The following is a 23,685-nucleotide window of genomic DNA, read 5'->3' as shown; positions in this document are numbered from 1 at the left end:
TTCCTACTGGGTCCAGGGACTAGCAAGTCACAGCAGGCACTGTGTCAAGCAACATATGATTTGTAGTTCCATTATTCTTTCTCTCCCCCCCCCCAAAAAAAAGCAACCATAGGAAGTTGGAACCTTCAGTAGAGAGCCAGACTATGTAGGAGAGGGTCAGAGCATGTAGTACTTCCCTTGCCAGCCCTTTATACAATCGAATTTCCCTTCCCTGGGGCATTTTTCCTACCCAGGAAAGATACAGGTCTTGGATTAAGACTCTTCGTGGAGATAAAAGCAACTTCCTAGGGTGTGATTCTGAGTGAGCCCCAAAGGGGCGATCCTCATTAAACGTGCATGCAGAGAGGTGGAGGCACAGACACAAGTTGCTCCAATCAGGGAGTGGACAAACACACACCCAAGTCAGACCCCATGCACTTACACAATCCTGACTTTGACACCCCCACTTCCGCTGCCCCTGCTGGTGTGGAAAGTTAACTACCGAAAGATGGTCCCTCCCTCTCTGTTGCCAAGCAGTAGTCATTTGCAGTTTTGCTTCGTGAACATACTCACCAGTCTACACTGCTGGTCACCTTCCACTTTAGGCCTCTTTGTCCTGTCCTTTGCTTTCCGTCCCTTTCCTAATTACCTACTACTTCCTTCTAAGACTCATATTTTTTTTACAAGTCCACTAACCCTTCCCAGGTAAGGCAGCGTTGCAGGCTGGTGATGCCTCTTCCACTAGATCCATCATGGGTTCAGGTTGCTGGGACTGCCTGGATGGCAAGGGGGTTTGGAAGCTCCCCACACCAACCAGGATTTGGATCCAAGCCTGCCTACATGATTGGCCAATGACAGGCAGGCTTGGAGGGAGGGCCTGCCTCAGGGGCAGGCCTGACGGAGCAGGTAGGCTTCCTTCAGGCTCACTCCCGAGGCATTTCATAGAATCATAGAGTTGGAAGAGACCACAAGGGCCATCGAGTCCAACCCCCTGCCAAGCAGGAAACACCATCAGAGCACTCCTGACATATGGTTGTCAAGCCTCTGCTTAAAGACCTCCAAAGAAGGAGACTCCACCACACTCCTTGGCAGCAAATTCCACTGTCGAACAGCTCTTACTGTCAGGAAGTTCTTCCTAATGTTTAGGTGGAATCTTCTTTCTTGTAGTTTGGATCCATTGCTCCGTGTCCGCTTCTCTGGAGCAGCAGAAAACAACCTTTCTCCCTCCTCTATGTGACATCCTTTTATATATTTGAACATGGCTAAAGCAGCCTGCCCTGGTCCCGACACCTGGTCACCCTCATCAGATGCTACACCCAATAACCCCCTTTTGTTCATGCTGTGTCTTGGGTATTCTGACCTTGGTATGACATTGTTGGGCGTGTATTCGGTGCCAGGCAGGAAATTGTCCACCCGGCAAACTGGCTCCAACCTAATGGTTTTGCATACCTCATAGCAAATGTCACAACTTTGGCAGTTGGATTAGTCTTGGTTGAAGGGGAGCTTGTAGTCTCTGATTGCTCCTCCAATTGTGGGGCAACTTGTTAAAGGAGGAGTTGCTTAAGTCCATATGCCCAGCACAATTAGTGTCTTCCAGTACACTGCTATGACAAATAACGAGGGAAAATAAGATTGCTGCCAGGTTTATTAAAAATAAAATCTTTCTACCTTCATTATCAGAAGCCAAGTTGTTGAGCCCTGCCAAAGAATATGAGTTGAGTTGAGTTGAGTTCTAAGCTGAAACAGTTTAGAAAAATGAGGTTAAATCCTCACCCACTTTAGGTGACTGGAAGAAAACTGCACCAACTCTCTCACACATACACAAAAGAAAACAGAAGTGTCTTTTTTTCTACTCAACAATGTAATAATAACTAATCCAACATATTTCAAGCAACAATAACAATTTGTTATGTGTAAAATTGTAGTACATTTGCTAGTACACTGTTGTACAAGCCACAAAAATATTTTAATACCGTGGTGCCTCGCAAGACGAAATTAATCCGTTCCGCGAGTGTCTTCGTCTAGCGGTTTTTTCGTCTTGCGAAGCAACCCTATTAGCGGCTTAACGGATTAGCGCTATTAGCGGTTTAGCGGCTATTAAAGGCTTATCGGCTTATCGGATTAGCTGCTAAAAGGCTATTAAAGGCTTAGCGGCTTAGATAAAGGGGGGGGAGCGGGAAAAAAATCTCAAGACTCGCAAGACATTTTCGTCTTGCGAAGCAAGTCCATAGGGAAATTCGTCCTGCGAAGCAACTCAAAAACAGAAAACCCTTTCGTCTAGCGGGTTTTCCGTCTTGCGAGGCATTCGTCTTGCGGGGCACCACTGTACTATGCAGCTATTTTTTTTCACTGTACAGTAGTTTGAGAAATGTTCTGGCATGTTATAAAACTGAGAACAGCCCAGCTGACCAACATTACTGAAATGAAGGTAATACCAAAATCTGATAGTATGACTGACTAAATGTCAGGAGCAACAGGTGCAGCTACAGAAACTGTGATATTCAGTCACCACTACCAGGAAAGGTTGAGGTGGGAGTTGTGTGTTTAGTGACTTAAATCACTATTTGGGGGACGGGGATACAAAAAAAATGAATTTGTAGGGTGACGTGCTACATCTCTGCAGAGATGCATGATTTGTAGTAGTTGTGCTGACGGAAGCCAATGGCATCATCAACCTACATATCCTGCTAGTATTCTCTGTGGACACACTTAAACTGTGAAACCTGGGCTAATCTTATCTCCTTGGCTACCACCTGGCAATGATGGCCAGTACATTCATGAGTCCAAATTCCCCAGTTCTACACATCCCACACAGACTGCTATATATTTCATACTGAAACCCAACTGCATAAGTGGATTTCTATTGCACAAGTGGCTACATATCAAGGATTATTGTCCTTTAACTTTTTAGGTTCAGAGTTAACTAATGAGTTACGCTACTGCAAGCCAGAGGAAGGTCTTTTGCTGGTGAAATGGGGCTTTTCTTCCCCTCTCCTCCCCTTCATGCCCCCATACGCCCCTCAAATTGGGTCGGGGAACCCCCAGTACAGCACATGGGGAAGGGGTGAGATCTTCCCATCTGGCAAGCTGAAAGGCTTGCGCCAATGGAACAATCTCCTTAGTTGAATTCCTCCCTCAGAGTTTAAATTCCTTACACATCTGCTAAATAAGCAGGAGCAAAAGCAGTTTCCCACTAGAAAGGGCTTGCAATAACTGCAAATCCCAAAGCAGCAAGTACAAAGCAAGTCTTGCTATTCAATGGGGAACCTTTTGGACTCTAGCATTGGGGCTTTCTTTGCTGCATGAAATATTCAAATAGTGCTTATGCACAACACAGTGTTAATGCATTTGACTTGGGATTCGTTTCATCCAACCCAATATTTTGACAAATTTGTACCACACAATAAACACTTTTGTAAACACATGAGAAAAAATGAAACCCAGGTCTACTCAACAGCAAATTTATAATTACTGGTAAGGAAAATACGTATATGGAGAAAGCAAGTTTTGGAGCATCTTCTTATTGGTTCATTGCAACTTGTGTTTTACAACCTGAAAATTGTCAAAGCCGACCGCAAAAATTTTAGTAGACTTGTAGATAGTAACATAACAATATCAATAAGATGTGTACATACATCATTGGCCACAGAGCTGCAGGGCAAGGATGAATTTGCACATGTCTGAACTGTGGTTCAAGCCCAGGGAAGCTCTGAACCCAGGAAAAGGAAGGTTTATAATCATTTGGTTTAGACTGTAAACCTAAGAGTTCTACTTCCAATTAAAAAGCAATAAACTTACTATTTAAGGATAGGGTGGCAAATCTCTTGGAAGACTAATAAAATTTGCATTAGCTTCTAATAAAGTATCATATGAGTGAAACTTTGTCCAGAAACATTGGACTGTTTCTACTGTGTATTTTGCCTTCTCGCCTCCCTTTAAGCTATGGAAGAATTGCACACTTTAATGGTTGTTGTGTTAGTCGGTTACATTTTTTTAAAAAAAGCAGTTCTGTGACATCTTAAATACTATGTTTTATGGCAGTGCAAGCTTTCATAGGCCAGAGCCCACTTTGCCAGATGATAGTTAGATTTATATGGCCTGCCTATGGAGAATTTCATCTGTCATTTGCAGTGAAACTGAAGCTTACAGCGTTTAAATATTTAGCTATTTCAGGGCTCTTCCTTATATTTGTGGAGAAGAATCACACAGACTCTAATAGGATTTATCAAAGTAATACAATTAGTTAAGTCACATTTCTTATTATGGCATGCTTAAAATATCATGTTGCTATAATTGTCAGGACATCAGTGGATACAACAACAACAATGAAAGAAAGCAGATAGGACAAAAATTCTAAAACTATGGTTCAAATTTCTTGCTGAAGAAGCAAATTATGAAAAATAGAAAGTAGCGCAGTGTTTGGATCTAACATAGAGTATTTTATAAATAAAATGGTAAAACATTCTTGTTACATTTCTTTGCTCCATTATGACTGGAGTTACAAATATATGTTTGGGCCAGAAATAAACTAAAGCTTTATTTTCGTACCGATCTTAAATGATACAAGGATTTACGGTAAGTACACAAATATATGTGCCTGCTTCAAAGCCTAAATTCCAACACCACCATCCCAATCACACACACATCCCTAGATTATAGCCCTCAGGAAGCAGCCTTAGCCAATTCCAATTTTTAACATGTCATTAATTCATTGTTTCTGGAGCTTCAATCTGCTGACACTACAAGCTCAATTTAGAACTGGGGAGGCATCTCACTTTTCTTTTAAATGCTATTGACTATCTAACACAAAAACACCACTGTTTCGCCAGTCCTTTTATGAATTTGCTAATCACTGTTCAAATTATTACATCAGAGTAGCTGCCTCACACTTTCCAGCAGTGAAATGCAAGGGAACAAATCCCAGAAATGTAAACACTACTGGCATCCGAAATATTCTTTACGTCAAATTCATTGCGCCAAATTCCTTTTCTGTCCCTTAAGTGCGCCTTTCATACTAAAAAGTCTAGGAACCTGTTATCTGATGCACTATCCCAGGAATCTAGAGGCATTTCCACAGAATAAATACAAAAATACATTTTTAACAGGAAAGTGAAACACTTAACATATAATGTACTGCTCTAGGGTGTTTTGACTACTGCTTTACAAAGACTTGTGATAGCAGGTTTACCCATTTATCCTAAAACAGTGATAAAGAGTGTCTGAATGATTGCCAAATGCATGTCATATGTCTAAAGCAACTTGTGGGTAATGTCTTATTCTTCAGGTTAAATTTTTATTATCACAAGGAGAAAGCACTTGTATATCATGTCTAACTACTATGGCTGACATTTGTCTTGAGACATCTATTTTTTCTGCACAATGCAACTTTTCAGAAATGCAACTGAGCTGTGCATAACCAGTGTGTTTGTCCCTTTGCGAAATACCTGCAAAACCAGAAATGTAAAAGCAGCATACGTGTATGTGTACATACTCCAAACAACAGGGGGGGGAAAGACGTTAAAGTATGTTAAGCAACGGCAGAAAAAAATCTTACGAAGTAACAATACTGCCATTGAATAGAGACTTTAGAAAGAGCACGCTCTGGCTTTTTCACCCTCCGATTTGGAATCTGCTCACAGTACTGCCAGCTTAACCAAAAAGGATTAACTCTCATATCCAACTGAGAACACAGATAATTCTCAGTAATTGGTAAAAAATGAAGATGAATGGGTCTGAGAGATAAGGAGCAATTAGCTCATCAGCAGTTACAGCTGTGCACTCAATCCGGATCCATCTCCTGAGTCTCGGCCCCTTTTAAAGAATCCAGGCAGGAGAAGCACACAGGACACCTCCTCCTTCCCAAAATCAGTGGTGTACCTGCCCATCATTCTTCCTCTTCCTTTTTATTTCCTCACTGTACACGACACCTGTCATAGCATTCTATGTAAATTACTACCTCCCCTAGGACCTAAGTCTACAGCCAATCTTCCTTTTCAACTTAAGGAAGGGGGGGCGCAGAAACCAAATGACTACTGTAGACAGTCTTAAATTCCCTGTCAATCGTTTCATTATAGCAGCATCATCTGTTTGAAAATATAAGCAATTCCCTCATCTAATTATAGGGAGGATTTGAGGTTCATTAACATTGCCAAGCAAGAGATTCAGATGTGCAACCGCAGAGCTGTGCTCAGTGGCCTGCGTGTGTTCTCTGTTTCCTTGTATTTGCTTTCTCAAGGACTCAAAGACTTTCTTTCCCCCCCGAAGCCATAAAATTAATTCTTCCTTCTAAAATAAGACACATGAATTGAGAGAAAGGAAATGACTACATTTTAAACTGTTCTGTTCTTAGAGGCAGCCACTTGAGGCAAATATTTCCTAATCAATTGCTTTGATACTCTTGCGCTGTCGTTTTTTAGAGCAAAGAATATAATAAGTTTAAGGAAGGCAAAAAAATTTCTCAGGCAACAGATCTTGACTTATCGTAAACATGCCTCTTACTGTTTTGAACGTTGTAAATTTGTGCAGATAAAAAAGGAAGTCTGGTGTGTCAAGAACACCACTCCATTTTCAACACATCTTGTGGTTGGCTCGTGGATCATTCTATCCAAGTCACTTACATTTCCTAACTAATGTGTTTAGAAACAGAGAACACTAAAGTCATTTCGATTGCTTCATTTCCTTAAAGAAATAATAGCAGGAGTTTTTAAAAAGTATAATTGCAGCTTAAACAATGAGATTTGTTTTTGGAACATCTGTTTTGAGATCATATTGTAAATGAACTCATTTCCTACTTTGCAAGTAATTTACTATTGTTGATCACTGTTTACAAGATATGTGGCTCAGTCATTAGGTAATGGCAAAGGTTCTTCACAGATCCTTGGAGAATGCTTTAGAATGTTTGCTCAGAATTATTCTGACATTAATGCTTAAAGCAGGGGGGAAATGGGTGATTTTCCCTTCCATATTGATAAGCCACCGTCCACAAAAAAAGGTCATACCTGTATAGCATGCTTTCTTAAAACATTCTTATAACTTTTTGGTCTCCATTTCTATCCTTTTCCCAATGAACATAGTCTGATATTATACAGTGGTACCTCTGGTTACGAACTTAATTCGTTCCGGAGGTCTGTTCTTAACCTGAAACCGTTCTTAACCTGAGGTACCACTTTAGCTCCTGGGGCCTCCCGCTGCCACCGCGCTACCAACATGTGATTTCTGTTCTCATCCTGGGGCAAAGTTCTTAACCTGAGGTACTACTTCCGGGTTAGCGGAGTTTGTAGCCTGAAGTGTTTGTAACCCAAGGTGCCACTGTAGTATCTACACACACAAACACACAACTTCTACAGCTTTAAGAAAAAGCTTCAATTTTAAAACGCATGTTTTGTGTCATAAGAAGCTCTTTGTGAAGGAGAAAATGATGTGTACTTAGGACTTAGAATCCCGTAAGTTCAAGGCTACCCCCATTCTCTTGAAAAGCCAGAGACAGTGCTGGACATGTGGCATCTATTGTATGTAAACACGGAACTGTCTCCAGAGCCGAAGTGAATGGGAAATCCCCACCCAGGAGCTACATGCAAACACCATAGCACTCAACATTTATATAGCACTTCAGATGGTTCAAAGCACTTCAGATCCATTATCTCAGCAATCCTTACAACGATGCCAGGAGAGGTGTCAATTTTATTATTCTGTATTTTAGATTTGGGGAAGCAGGGTGGGGAGGAGAGTGAGACTGAGAAACTGTGGCTTCTCTAAAGCTAACCAGGGACTCGTAGTTCACAGCTAAGTGTCCTGGCTCTCAAAGTGAAGACCCTCTATAGCAAGCCCAGGAAGCTGCCTTCTACTGAGTCAGACCACTGCTCTATCTTACGCCATACCGCCAACACTAACTGGCTGCCTGGCTTTGAGGAATCACAAGATTGGAAGGGATTTTAAGGGTCATCTTGTCCAACCGCCTGCAATGCGGCTGGGGAGGTTGGCGCCACGGCCAGAGCCAAAATAAGCCTTTACTGTAACAACTTCATGGCGAGTCCTGGCGCCTTTTTTTTCTAGAAAAAGGACACAGGATATATGAGGGGAGGGATTCAGTGCCCCCATCATCCAAACTGATGATTTGCATGGTTAGGGATACAGCACTGATCACCTATTAGAGAATGGAAACAGAGACCTGATCCATGAAAGACAACACAATGCTGCTTAATGAATATGAGTTTTACAAAGCACATTACACCTTTTGTACATGTGGCTTACATTCATAAAGGTGATCTGCATGTGGAATCTTGCTTCTGCACACAGATTTGTGTGCGCGCACACACACACACACACACACACACACACATATATATATATGGATGAGTATCTATATCTATTTCTTTAATAAAGAAAAAAATGGACATCTATATAACTAGTGGCTAGAATCCACATCATCAGATTTTGTTCTTGGGCTGACCTTTCAGATAGCATTCCCCCCAAAACCTGAACAGCTCCAGCATGTTCATGCTATTTTATCCGGGGGTTTTTTGGGGGGGGGTGTTATTCTGGGACCACCTTCTGTAAGGCCAGTTAAGGAAAAACATTAGTTGCACCTCTTTGGATCCCAGCCAGCTTATTTTAAACTCATTTTTGCATTTGCATTAGAGAAATAATTACAGAAATAAAAGGCTTTCTACTAAATATGAATGTGACCTTGCTCTTAAAGGGGGGGGGGCGGATCACTTTATAAGATCATACTCTTAAGAATAGTACGGCTTTGATGTCTGGCTTATGTAGCTGTTACTTTAAACAACCAGGCTAAAATAATTTATCTCTGCTGCATGCTCTGTGAGAAGTTGCCACTAAAAAGAATCCAGGACATTTTTCCTTCTTATCTGCAGTGTAGCTGGTATCAGCCAAGCTGTCACAAGACAGTGCTTGATATAAACAAGAGATTGCAAAGACATCTCAGTAATCAATATTAGGATGGCTACAGTATGGAAGCCCCAACCACTGCATATCATTTGTCTCAAGCATCTATTTCTATGACCAAATGAAGCATTAATTCAAATCATAAATCTATGGTGATTTAAAACTGGGAATGAGCACCTGCCTGCTTTAATGATTTATTTTGTACATTTCAGTAAGCAGGAGATTTGTCCATATGAACTGACAGGTCACCTTCAGATGCCAGTACTAGACTGTTTATCACCATGCAGACTAGCATCTCATCTTAGCAAGTAAATATTAAACTAAAAGAATGCTAGCTGATTGTGGAAAGGAGAGGACAGGTATTGCGGCTATATATTTTATTTAAGCCACACTGGGAGACCTCCATGTGGATTTCCTGTTTCCCAAAGCTTAAAAGGCTGCAACAAAAATTGGGGAGGTAAGAGAAGTAATAAATGATTAGTTTTTATTGTAGTTTACCTCCTTCAGATCATTTTATTTGGTGACTTTTCCCCTGTTGCTGCTATGATCATAGTGATTATGGTTATTTTAGAGTACCTACAGTAAGGGCTGTACCTAAAATAAAATACTAAAATACTCCAACTTCAGGTTTATTGTCTGAGAAAAGGACCCAAGATCAAAGTGGAGAAGGCAGTGCAATTTTAGAATGCCATGGGTACCCGAGGACAGAGAAATGGCTTCCTGTTTGTGGAATTCTCTCCCCAGGAAGGCTCACCGAGCACCTTCACTATGCATCTTTAGGTGCCAGGAAAAAATGCTCCTCTTCAACCAGGCCTTCTATCCCACAATGTGTTTGGGGGTGGGATTGTGGGTTTGTTCTTGTTCTTGTTGTGTATTTTGTGTTTTTATGCTGCGAATTTCCCTGAGATCTTCAGATGAAGGGTAGTATATAAATTTAAATAATTAAACAAACAGATCTCCCACCAGACTTTGCTCCTCTAAGAACTCTCCTTATCTGTTTTTCTTTGTTTTGCTGATGTCTAGAGGAACTGCAACGTGCTCTTCCTCGTTTGCTAAAGTAGTAGCATGCTAAACATGTGAATTTGTATGTATGGATAGACTTGAAGCTGTTATGGGTGGTTACTGAACTAAGCCACTCTTTCAAAGCATTTTATGTTCAGGGAACACTTTTCACACTGATTTGTCTGCTGTGGAACCCCTGAATGTTTTGAAGGATGATTGGGCATGTTTGCAGGGGTATGCTCAGACAATGTGGGTCTCTGGCCAGGCACAGGGAATATTATGTGCCCTACAATATACCAGGAGCACCATCTCGCCCTCAGGATTATGGAGGCCCACCACTGTGACGCGGATGTGCAACATCAGATGCACCCACCTGCACGTTGAGGCGAGATTTGGAGGCGGGCTCCTCTTCCTCCTCCTCTCCGCAGCCAGCAAGGCACCCTTTTCCATGGGGAGGGGCTCCGACTCAGAGGCAGAGACATGCTGCTTCGGCATCCGCCCCCTCCCAAAGGGTGACGGTGGAGGGTGGAGCTGAACTGCTTCTCTCTTGGAGGCAGCGCCACAAAGACTGGCTGGCTGCCTCTCTCTGGATTTGCTCATTGACGTCGGCCCCCACCACCTCCTGGAGTTGGCTCTTATGCAACTAACCCATCATTCCTGTGTTTGCACAACTACTAATCTCTCTACAAGACCATATCCAAATACTGCCATCTGAATACTATGCTCAATGGTTCTAATATAGAGATTCAAGGGTAAAACACCCCACATTGATATGAACATCAAAATCTAACTGTACTGTAACAGGGCTTCCAAATAAGCTAGCAATGACATTTGTACAGCTTATTTTAAACTCTGTCCTGTGGTGTGTTTTTTTTGGGGGGGGGGGTTGTTCAATGCAGGTGCCATTGACGCTGTGCAGAATAATGGGTCCTCTAGATCTCTCATTGTTTACTATGACAATGGGTCGTTAAAAGAGTCTCATTGTTAAGCACTGATTGATCTGGTTCTATTATTAGTTTGTATTCTTAGGGCTGCAAGGGGGGTGGGGCAAGCTGTATCATGGTGACAGAAACATCCTCATCCCAGAAGTTCCAAGCAGAAGCAAAAAAAAAAAGTGCAAGCCGATCCGAGGAGAGAGATGGATGTGGATTAAGCATGCAGTATGTTTGGGTTTAGATACGTTTGATGAATGAGAAAGGTGGACTGGGCAGGCTCCAAATCACTTGAACAGTTGACAAAAGGAAGTGCAGTGCAGAGGCAAAGGCCAGGTACTATCAAAAATACTGTTCTGTTCTACATTACAAATGGAAAAATATGTGGAGGCAGAGATGTACAGGTGAAACTCAGAAAATTAGAATATTGTGGAAAAGTTCATTTATTTCAGTAATTCAACTTAAAAGGTGAAACTAATGTATGATATGACCTTGCATGTCATGAGTCTATCTCATATATTAGTTTCACCTTTTAAGTTGAATTACTGAAATGAATGAACTTTTCCACAATATTCTAATTTTCCGAGTTTCACCTGTATAGGAACATGCTTGCAGACTATCGGGTTCTTCCATATGCTGCATTCGTCTCAGACGTGGATTCATGATGCAACGCAGAGGCTGACAATTTTTTGGCTGGAAACATTTGTTGTCACCAGGACCCACCCCCCTTTCTCCTCCAGGCGGCAAGGTATTCTGATGCTCAGAAGGGCAGCACCATCTCAGGGTGGAAATCCCAGGCTGCTTTTTCAAGCTCTAAGCTTGGAGCTGGGGGAATAGGAGAAATCAACCCCCTCCCCAAAACAGCTCAGAGCCAGTGGGGCAGAGGCCTGATGTGCAACTTTGTCACACAGACCAGGAGGCTGGCTGGCGTTCACAACGCCCCTTGAGCACGGAGGGCACCCCACACATTTCTAACACCCATCTCCAGCTTCATGCTGAAGGGATGAGGTGGAAGCACATCCGATTGTCCCAGCTTGTAGTTCCAGGTTCAGGATCATTTAGCTAACCAGAACCCAGAACCAAAGTGAGGATAAGTGAGATTATGGATCCCTAATCCAATTTCATCATTCTTCTCACCTCATCCTGGGGCTATTTAGACCAAGGTTATTAACAAAACTCTGTTCATCGTGCCTCAGAGCCAGATTTATAGGGACAAAAATGCATGGCACTTTAAACACCAGTACCAAAATATCAGCCACACTTACACATGTATATGTGTGTCTGTGTGATAACTGATTCGGAAAAATAAAGGCAAGTCCAGAGAAAATGAAGGAAATTGAGACTTCCAGAAAGGATGCTGGAGTTTTAGTTCCATTCTTAAAATCTCTAAATATTAGGATCGTCAACCAATACTTTTTGAGCAATTGCCTGCCTTTCAAATGAATTATCACTTAATTAAATGGCCATATTTATGTATTACAAAACCCTCAACATGGATGTCTTTTTGAGATATGAAAGAAAGTATAAGAGAGCTTAACATTTAATCAAAATACTATGCACTGTTGGCAAGAAATGGTACCCTCAATAATGCTTTTTATATTTCCTACTAGAATCTAAATAGCCTCAAAACGTAAGCAAGCCCTACTAAACCTGTCATTTTGAACAAGTCATTTTACTTTTGTCAAGCTACATGTTAAAAAATAGAAGATGTTCTTCATACCTCTCCTTTTCCCAATTGCTTAAAGGCAGCATCTACCCGTTCTCCCCCTTTAAAAAATATATGGCGTGTACTGTGCTTCTTGCAACCAATCCCTGCTCATTTCATTCAGCCAAGAATACTATTCTTGTTTCTTTGCCGTGTGTTTTCCTCACCCCACCCACCAGCACATACCCTCCTTTGAGACCACTTTTAGTGGCGACCATTAAACTTCTGTGTTCATATCTATCTTCACCGTTCCCAAAACAGTTTTCCTAAGTGTACCTGTAGCTCCTCAACCCCCCCCCGCCCCACCCCACCCCCAGTTGCTGAAACATTAACAGAAAAAGGAAGGGAAAACTGGCCTCGGAATCTGCTGACATGTGCACATTTGTTCCTTTTGTTCTTGGGCATGGGTTAAATAATAAATATGTACAGGAAGATTCAGAACAAAAAAGTTGTCAAGTTGTCATCCTTAAGAATAACCTCAAAAATTTGCAGAATACAAAAAGAGGAATATATTAGATTGTCATGTCTGCTTTATGTCTACGCGACCTCTGCCATGTACAATGGTTAACAGCACTAAAACTCCGCTTTCAGTTCACTTACTTACATTTATCTCAGAGAGCAGAAGGGAGCCATTACAATGGAATGACCTTAAAAGCTACCATAATTTTAAGTATATTTTAGCAAAGGAAATTTACGACATGTGTAAACACATCATGTTAACCCTGCATCTTATTAGACAGAGAGTCGTGCTAATGGTTCCAAATATTTAACATATGGTGGGGGCAGAAGAAGTTATCATTTGGGAATTTATCCATGAAAATTCAATACACAGTGGGTTGGATCCAGACTTAGTCAAGCTTAGGTCCACTCTGGGGATGCCTACATCTGGATCCAACCCAGTATTTCCAAACTTTGTCTAATGTGTTCATTATTTCTCTTTCAGCACTTGTAATGGAAGACTGAAATACCTACCAGACCGTGCAGCCTAATGCCTGCATTTCATTGGTCCAGTTGAATTCATCAAGACCAAAACAACCTTGCACCAAATATTTCTCTACTTAACTTGGCTGTGATTGGGCTGTTGAGTGTTTACTTCCGGTAGGACAGTGGGATACTGTGATTTTTTTCTGTTTCATATAACCCTACCTAGATTTTAACAATGAAAAGTCACCATCCAAATGTTTTTCTTTTAAATAATATAATAATGGGTCAGCAAAGAACCACATGCAAAAGTAATATTCTTACAATAGTAGCAAAAACAAATAATGCAAGAATCAGTATTGTTTCTGTTATGGTATTACTTATATAAGAATTCTATTTTAGATCGGAAACTTACCCACGCTAGAATTCAGATCCCCATTCTCAGACTCTGCTCCGTGCTGATTATTACTGGCATGATAGTTCGACATAGCTTCTAATTTAATTTTTTTCACCTTCATTGCTTCTGCAATGGCTGCATTGGTGGCAGCTGCTGCTGCAGCAGCTGCAGCTGTCAGACCTAAAAAGAGACAGGAATGGAACTAAATTAACTTCTACCAACTTTCCATTGAAATTGATACTCTTCTCGCATCATCTGCCACCAAAAGGAATTGACTAAGTTACTAAGAAGAAAATTCAGCAATACGCAATTTGGTGTGCTACGTTTTCTTCCAAATTTGTTTACAATACCAAATTCTCAAGGAAGGCATGAGTTTTAAAAATAAGAAGTCAGCTGTCCAAAATGTAACCAAATAAACTTAAAAGTCCAGAAGATTGCAAGCTGGGAATGGTTTTTCTGTCAAGTCCTGTTAGTAAAGCTGTCAAACTTGTGTTTTTATCCACTCAGTGGTGGATGTAAGCTTTGGCTCATTACCTTAAGAGAGAGCATGCTAGTTCTAAACCAAGAAATACCGTAAGAATTCTGATTTTGTTGTCAGGCACGATACACGTTACGAAAATAAATTTGATTCTGTAACTTGTGCACAAACCAAGTTATTTGCTTGGGCTATACCTGTCTCCAATACCACTTTCTTATTTATGCTTCATTGCAACCTTTAAGTGCACCTTTTTCAATGCTGCCATCCGTTCACTAACAGCAGGGTACCCAAAGGAGGTGTTTTTGGTGGTTTTTCCTCATTTGTATCATACTCTTCCTCTAAATCTCTGCCAATAACAAAAACTAAATTACCACTGTAAGACAGTCTTGTTTTGGCCATCTCTTAATGGCTATAGTAAAACAAGTGTGGAGAAATGTCTATGTTGTGCCTAGGATCCAAAGTGTCTTCTACTCTTTGAGTGGAAAGTTCTGCTGCTGCTAACTAATAAGATTGTGATTTTCTCTTTCCAAATGTAGCCCTTCATATCACACTGAAGCCCATTCTGGAAGCCCCCAAGTATTAAGAGATGATTTTCAGGCATGCTGTACGGTGAGGAAGAATTAGAAAGGAAGGCCCTGCACAAACATGTCCTGGAGCCCAAGAACTCCTGCTCTGAGTTAGAGGTGAATGGAAAAGGTGCTTCTGTTCGTCACTGAGACTCAAAGATACAGCATGATGCCAGGGGTATGTCCCGGAAAGGGCAACATTTTGCTTGGCCACCAATGCCACTCATAATGTGTTGAACCCTGTACGTAACATATAGTCAGAGCAGTTTGTAACACAGCCCAGTCCACAACTGTGTTGCACTAGAAAGCAAGAATCATACAATCATACAATCATAGAGTTGGAAGAGACCACAAGGGCCATCGAGTCCAACCCCCTGCCAAGCAGGAAACACCATCAGAGCACTCCTGACATATGGTTGTCAGGCCTCTGCTTAAAGACCTCCAAAGAAGGAGACTCCACCACACTCCTTGGCAGCAAATTCCACTGTCGAACAGCTCTTACTGTCAGGAAGTTCTTCCTAATGTTTAGGTGGAATCTTCTTTCTTGTAGTTTGGATCCATTGCTCCGTGTCCGCTTCTCTGGAGCAGCAGAAAACAACCTTTCTCCCTCCTCTATGTGACATCCTTTTATATATTTGAACATGGCTATCATATCACCCCTTAACCTCCTCTTCTCCAGGCTAAACATGCCCAGCTCCCTTAGCCGTTCCTCATAAGGCATCGTTTCCAGGCCTTTGACCATTTTGGTTGCCCTCCTCTGGACACGTTCCAGTTTGTCAGTGTCCTTCTTGAACTGTGGTGCCCAGAACTGGACACAGTACTCCAGGTGAGGTCTGACCAGAGCAGAATACAGTGGCACTATTACTTCCCTTGATCTAGATGCTATACTCCTATTGATGCAGCCCAGAATTGCATTGGCTTTTTTAGCGGCCGCGTCACACTGTTGGCTCATGTCAAGTTTGTGGTCAACCAAGAACATGTACGGCTCTCAAGCCAGGTGTCACCCATCTTGTATTTGTGCCTTTCATTTTTTTTTTGCCCAAGTGCAATACTTTACATTTCTCCCTGTTAAAATTCATCTTGTTTGTTTTTGCCCAGTTCTCTAATCTGTCAAGGTCGTTTTGAAGTGTGATCCTGTCCTCTGGGGTGTTAGCCACCCCTCCCAGTTTGGTAGGGGTACTGTTATCCTATACATCTACTGATGTACTGTTATCCTATACATCTGGCAAATCCGAGCCAATCCTGAGATCCATAAACCATATGGCCCACTAATCATTTGCCGTCCTGTGACACTAATGCGGCTGGCAGGTGTGGCTTCGATAGTCAGAAGATACAGGACTGCAGCACTTGTAGTGCAGAACTGAAGCGAAGGAACTGTAACTAGCCCAACCAGTTGCAAAGCTTCTGGATTTGGAATAGAGGAGTTCTATAAAAGCACACCAGCATGGAACAAAAGGCAAGTTCTGGATTGTGCACTAGGTAATCATTACCCCCATTTTTATTCAAACTCATATTGTGTTGTTTCATGTTCTCTAGGTCATTTGGATAAGTGCTGCTTGCCATTAATTAAATTAGATGGAAAAATCAATATATGAGAGCAATTTTAAGATAAGCCCAATAACTACTCAGAATTTTTAAAAAAGTATTTCTTGTTTTCTCCTAGCATTTGTTCCAAGGAATTGTAAACAAGTGTGTAAAAAAGAGAGAGAAAAGTCAGCCTATTACAGTTGCAGGCAGCAGTTATCATTAATATTCCGAAATTGATAAGCTGTTTATGTCTGGCATTCTTCCTGCTGATTATTCAGTGAGACAGGCCACTTTATAAATATCTCATCACTCCAGCGTCACACAAATTTCATCGACAGTGCTCCTGCACAGCTATTAGCAATATGAATCTAACCATTACAAGAGGGAGGAAAAATCGAACATGTGGCATTAATACGCAGTCCTGGTTCCTAACCATCTGATAGGCAGATGGCGTAAAGTGGATTCTCCAGCTGAAATGAAGGGGCACATCATTTAAAACCTTGTTTGCATTCTAACTGATATCAGTGCCATATTGATATACATGATACATCATGGCAGTATTTGAACAGTCTAGTTTGTTTCAGTCATAAATGTTTACAGCCTTGTTTTTTATCTTTAGAAGCATGTTCTGAAGCGCGTATTTTTAATTTATGAAATCTATTGTTTACTTCTGTGGAACCAGGAGATTAGCAAGACGCAGGAATATGAAATTTCCGCAACCACCACAGAAGGATGAATAAAGTACAGGGCGATGTGCTTTTTTTTTTTCTTTAATAAAGACCGTTAGTAGAGGAATTAAAAAATTAGCTGAGGCATTTTATGCATTAAATGCATTTATTCATTAAACCTCCCAGCTTTTCCCCTCATGTGACATACTTAGAAGTTTAATGCTTTAACACAGCTATTCATTTAAAGCTCTCACTGTGTACAATTAATCTTGTCCAACAATTTAATTCAAAAAGCAAAACATCAAAAAGTAAAGTTCAATTCAACAATCGTGGTTCTGAAGTAATCTTCCCTACTGCTGACAGTTCCTATAGACTCGCCGGGAAAAGTCTGTTCAAGGTGTCTTGTAAGAGCAGGGTGAGCCTGAATTATAACTCAATTCAAAGCTCTTCAAGTCTTAGCAGAAACTCAGCTCTTAACCTCAGCCAGACACTGAAAAGCTAAAGAAACACACACGGAATGAGCTCTTCTAACGAATCCCCTTCTTCACCACAGTGCTATCCAGCAGAACAATTTTCTCTTCCCTCTCACATCTAGGAAGGCTCAGTGCTGAGATTCTAATTTACCAAGTTTGAAAAGGGATAATGTTCGGTTTTCTTTAATATTTTGTTTTGGCGACTAAAGTTCACTTCCAACAAAAATCTCCAGAAACAAAGATAATGCCTTTCTGAAGAATGCATCTGTGGGAATGTCTCCTCCCCAATGAATCTCTTTGAAGTAAGTATGTAATCTATGATTCTATGTATAGGGCTCAGGGAAAGCCATTCTCAGTGATGGTACCACAGTCTGCAGTCAGCCACCTAGGGAGCCCTGTCAAGCTACATCATTCATGACGTTGAAGGTGAAGGGTGAAAATCGTGATGGTGGTAGTGGTTGAATTCCACTGCTACTTTTTGAACTATTTCTGTTGCTTTCACTGTTATAGTCCAACCCATCTGCTTAAACTGTTCTGATTTACTAGGAACAGGCTGTTTTCTGATAGCTGTCACTAATCTTTAGGATACAGGTGCATCATTAACATTTCTAAAGTGAGTGTAACATGTAGTTAGGACAAGTAGACTAACTAAAGAGTACTTAAAACCGCCTGTGAGATAGCTGGTCACAGAACTAGTGAATATAATACTGCATATTGGAAGTGGAATAAAGATGATACCGATGAGTAATAGTGGAAGGGGTGGGTGCGGTGTTTTCTTTAAAATGAAAATGCAAATCACAAGGACATCCCTACTTTGCGGGGAGGGGTGAACTGTTGGAAAGTGTAGTTTGCTGGTTTCATCTCCTCCGATTATTGTAATTTGCGCAAGGTTGAAGCAAAATCGAAAACTTTTCGTCTGGATGCTATAGACTCCCCTGTGCAAAGAAATGAATTTTTCCTGGGGATACCCAGCCAGATGGGCAGGGTATAAATAATAAGTTGTTGTTGTTGTTGTTGTTGTTACTAAATGTATGGAACTGCTCAATGACTGCCAGATATTCATTGAGGAAATCCAGCGTCTTTAAAAGGCCCAAAGCAGCTAAAGAATATCTAGTATTTTTCAACCCTGCTCCTTCGTCAGATGCTTTACCTAATTTTCTGCCCCACCTGCTGCAGCAAGTAGTTTTAATTTTGTCTCACAGCAGGCAGGGCAGAAGAACGGGCACAGGGTCTAAGGGATGGCTAGGCATGAGAATGCCAATTTGGGGGGAGGAGGTGGGATAAAAGCCAATATAACTCACCAAACAATTACTGCAGCAATTGCATCCACTATAACCAGAGTTTTTAAAGGACAGAGTCAGCTCGTCAAGTTGCTGCTGGTAATTTAGTCATGCTGCAAAGCAACAAGTCCAATTGATTTTGATGTCACTTTCTTCGAAATAACAGTATTATTTCGCAATTCAAATGGAACTAATTCTTTTTTTTTCTTTGAAAAACCCTTCTAGAGACCTCATATTCAACTCAGGATCCATCTAGTCCCTGTGTAATGATGATCTAAATAGGCCATAGAAGACAAAATAATTTTGCTTTTGAAAGCAGATGATGACACATACGTATCTATGTGTGTTTCAGCAAAAAGTTGTATGCAATACAGAAAAAATAAAAAACTCATGCAATTTCAACATGACTAACTTTCTTTGGATCGAAGTTGATAGGTTTAAAATATTTTTAAAACAATTTGCTTTGCTTTCAAATCAATATTAAGATTAATTCACTTTCATGGAAATTAATAACTTACTTCCATATTTAGAAGTATGTAAACCTCTTAAAGATTAAGAACATTTTTCTTCCCATAGTCAGAATTTGCTTAGGCTGAAATCTTACGCATGTTTCCATATCCCCAAGGAATTCAGTATAAGTAACTTCTGAGTACACCTACATAGGGTTGCATAGTAAAATTCATGACACTCGCAAAGTTGTTGAGCTGTTTGTATGATGTCCTCAAAGTTGTTGAGCTTCTCTGAGCTGTTTCCACTGCTTTTTCCATTGCACTGCCATACATCCCATTTCCCCAGCACCATTTTTACACCCGAAAACCAGGACATGTCAGGAATTTTCATGACATATGGCAAGCCTAGGATTGCACTGTCGGTATATTTATCCATTGGCATGATTTACTTGACTGCTCTTCATCAAAACAACCTACGCTTTTTACAGTACATCATGAAACAATAAAATACAACCATAGCATTATAATAATGGATCTCAAACTTTTTCCCATTGACCACTTGAAAATTGCTTATGGTCATGGTGAACCACTTAAGTGTTACTTTTACCTGTTGTAATGTGGTGTGCTAGATGCTGTATGATTTTTTTATTGCATCTTTATTGCTTCTTTTATTTCTTAGATTGTATATTATTGTTACAATTTGCATTCTCATGGAAAGCAAATCGTCATACAATAAAATACAATCTAAGAAATAAAAGAAGCGATAAAAGTGCAATTAGTGTGGACATACCAGACCATGTGAATGAAGCTCATGGAACACAATTTAGGAAGCCCTGCATTACAATGAATAAAACATTAAAATCAAAATTTACATACCATACTAACGGTCCAGCAGCAAGTAAATTAATATACATAGCCTAGCACAAGCATCAAGCTTTCCCAAAGGCCTGAGTAAATAGATTACTCTTTAGCAAATGATGGCAACTCAGCATCAGTGATGTTCAATTCACTTCCAAGGGCAGAGGGTTCCACAAGCAAAGCACCACCACAAAGAAGGCCCTACCCCGTCAATTACATGAGTTAATCCATTCAATATATACTTTGCAAATCCCATATTTCTCTCTATCCAATATGCTACCCTTAAGGCCTTTCTATTAATTACATCCTATTGATTGTCACAGTGGTTCATGATGAGATGTTCTTACACTGATCTTCTGTTGTAGGGATGCTTATTTGCTGCTCCTGCGTTTCTTTTGTAGAATCCCTGCTTTTTTAAACTCTCATGCTGTAATCTTATGTACACTTTCTTGGTACTAAGGACTATTGGACTCGGTGGGCTTGCTTCTGAATAAAAGCACAGAATTACGGTGCTAGGCTGCAATCCTAAAGGTAATTATGAAGTAAGAAAATAGCACTGAAAATCAATGGCACTCATTTTCACTTTTTTATTTAAAAAAGTCTAAAGGAACATATCCAATTGCTTAAAATAACAAAACACCTACTACATATTTTCAGCATTATCTTGTTTTCTGATTAGATTCAATGGAGTTTACTAAGTTTACTCAGATTTTAACTACATATAATATACAGAAACCACCAAATAAAAGACTACATTTCCTATGAAGAGTCTGAAATATTGCAGATGTGCGTACAGAATCAAAACAATTCAATTAAGAGTGTGGATTTCTTTTAACAGTCATCTCTTCAAAAGCAATAGATTTTCAGTCCTCATTCAGTCTGTTGCATTATTCATTTCATGTGCAACCTCAAGCTGGACCATAAATTGTTACTTTATCTAATCAAAGGCGACTTAACTCTACAGAAGGTCAAAGGTTTAATTTTGTGAAGTATTATCTTACGCTATGAGTTTAACCGAAAAATAGAAGAAGAAAAACAGCCAAGAAACTGGTAATAAATGAACCTTTATAGCCTCAGGCATTGGTCTAGTTAATAAAGTTTCATTGAAGGTTTCTTTCAACTGTTACGGACAAGAAGGTTAAAAAAAAAACTTAAATTACAGCCATGTGTGACTTTTAAGACAGGAATTCTTTTTTATCTGAACCTCCCCAGCCTAGAAGTAGGACAAAGAAATTATCTTCAATTTCTTAACCAAAAATGCATGCTTTTAAAAAGATAAAAAAGCACAGATATATCTTTAAAATAAAATAAAAAAACCAGCAAAGGTCAACTTTTGAAAGAGAGGAATGCTGCTTGCTGACAATGAATCTTGTGTACTGATCTTTTCAAGCCACGTTTCCTTAAAATGTGTAGGGATGCATTTACCAATCTGTATGGAGACAAAGAACTGGATCACTTCCAAAAGGGAAGACTTAGGATGATTCGGTCCACGTTTCCTTAAATTCATTGGGACTTAATTCCAAATAAGTTTGCACAGGGTATCAGGGGAAATGCCATTTTGCCTTCACCAAGTCTTCTTCTGAATAAGCATTTATTTCTGGGATTTGTATGTCACACTGTAATATAAAAGTTCTCTGGCGGCTTACACCCCAGAATAACATGCAAACGTCGTCCATGTGCATCAAAACACGTCAGCACCTTGAATTTAGCTTTCAATACGAGGTATAGTAAAATATTGTTTAAGGTATAGTAAAAATAATTTAGTCATAAATGTGGATAGTTCCTTGGGGATTATATAACACCTACCAGTAGCAGAGCAGCTGTACATATGTGCGAGTCCATAACCATCTAAAAGACAAACTCCAAAGAATGGTGAACATCATCATGACCAACTCACTACTGCATGAACAGGAACATCTTCTCTATCTAGTGCTACAGTTTGTTTGTTTATGTTGATGTCAAGCCTTAATGGACTTTCCTTTTTTGGCACTTTCCAGTGTTTCAACTTTTCTTTCTAATGCATGGACAGGCCATTATTATTATTATTATTATTATTATTATTATTATTATCTGACAAAATTTAAGGCATCATACAGATAAAAATAAAAACTGCTAAAAACATGGGGAAAATGCTCATTAAAGACCAATTAAACACTGACAGAATTAAAGCTATGTAAAACTATGAACAGTTTTAAAATAGCTTTGGACAAAGGTTGGGGATCTCCTTCCTTGGAGATTTTTTAATAGGTGGCCATCTGCCAGAGACGCTTTAGCCGTGATTGTTGTATTGCACGGTGTTGGACTACAAGACCCTTGGGGTCCCTTCCAACTCTACAATTCTATATAAAAATATATAAAAACCACACCAATAATTACAATAAGAAGAGCACGGCATTCGCCCTTCATTAAAAGCAGTCAGTTCCCCAAATCCTGTTGGAACAAGGAAGTTTTCCCTTTCAACAAAGAGGGAGCCAGTCGAGTTTTCTGGTGAGGGAATTTGCACAGGCCACACCGTTCATCACTCTTGTATACCTGCTCTGAATACCCAACATCCTGTGCCTATTTTGCTGCAGGCTGAGGGTTTCACCTCTCTGCGGGGTCACCCTCATATTCTTTCTGGGTCAGGATGTACCTTCCTCCTTGTAGGTCTGTGACAAGGTTACACAGGCAATGTACTCATGTGCAGCTGCCCAGGCAATGAAGTGGGTGTTTGGGCTGGATCAGTCTTCCTGATATTGTGGGCATATATGCGCACAGCAGAAATGTTTGAACAACAGAGGTAGAAAAGATATCACCAATAAGCGTAATTAGACACACACATACACCCTGCATTTCAGTTATACAATACAGTCAGAAACTGATAAATAACCCCAGAACCATTTAACACATCCTCATCCGTTAAATTTAGTCCAATTTTTAGCTACATGGACACAATTAGTTAATTGTAACAATGCTACAATTCAGAATTACTGAAAGGACATGTTCGTGCCTGCGACTGCAAGTAATAGAGCTAAATAATAGTAATCTTTCTATCACCAGGAGCTTTTGTTGTTGCTTTTCCCTTCAGTCCTGCTAATCCACAGCTTAACACAGAATGTGAGGCAATGGTCCTTTGGCTGAATTAATGTCTAAACACCGCTGCGCAAGTGTACTAGCCTGGAAGATGCATAATACTGTTCCTTTCACATCCCCAACCTTGAAAACACAAATGGCTGGTAAGTAAATAAGGTGAAAGGTAAAAGTAAAGGGCCTTCCTGCCGCAGCGGTACCTGTTTATCTACTCGCGCTGGTATGCTTCTGAACTGCTAGGCTGGCAGGAACTGGGACAGGGAGCTCACCCTGTCGCGCAGATTCAAACTGCCAACCTTATGATCAGCAAGCCCAAGAGGCTTAGTGGCTACCCATGTCCCTTTCAGTAAGTAAATATATAAAGTGAAAAGGTCTACTCACCTAGATAAAAAATATGCCAGTGCTTAACTTTCCAATGTCAACCCCACGGTCTAGAATGACTCTGCAAAACGGGAGCTTTTCATTTACCGCAACTGA

The 23,685-nt window shown here is 40.4% G+C and overlaps 1 protein-coding gene across 8 annotated transcripts in view; it reads right to left on the bottom strand.

The window, feature by feature from the left end:
- DACH1 (dachshund family transcription factor 1) overlaps window positions 1-23,685 on the bottom strand; it is a 343,180-nt gene that overhangs the window by 156,160 nt on the left and 163,335 nt on the right. For 7 of the 8 annotated variants that reach the window (XM_081003040.1, XM_081003036.1, XM_081003037.1 and 4 more), the window contains exon 3: window positions 13,859-14,020. The exons of the other annotated variant lie outside the window; for it this stretch is intronic. In XM_081003040.1, coding sequence (XP_080859166.1) covers window positions 13,859-14,020 — 162 coding nt within the window. The remainder of the gene's footprint in view (window positions 1-13,858; window positions 14,021-23,685) is intronic. 8 annotated transcript variants of the gene reach the window in all.

Source organism: Podarcis pityusensis (genome assembly GCF_964106645.2).
Source record: "Podarcis pityusensis genome assembly, chromosome: 4".
In the NCBI taxonomy this organism is placed as follows: domain Eukaryota; kingdom Metazoa; phylum Chordata; class Lepidosauria; order Squamata; family Lacertidae; genus Podarcis; species Podarcis pityusensis.
The sequence above is the reverse complement of the archived record's forward strand: the minus strand, read 5'-3'. Positions and strand labels throughout refer to the sequence as shown.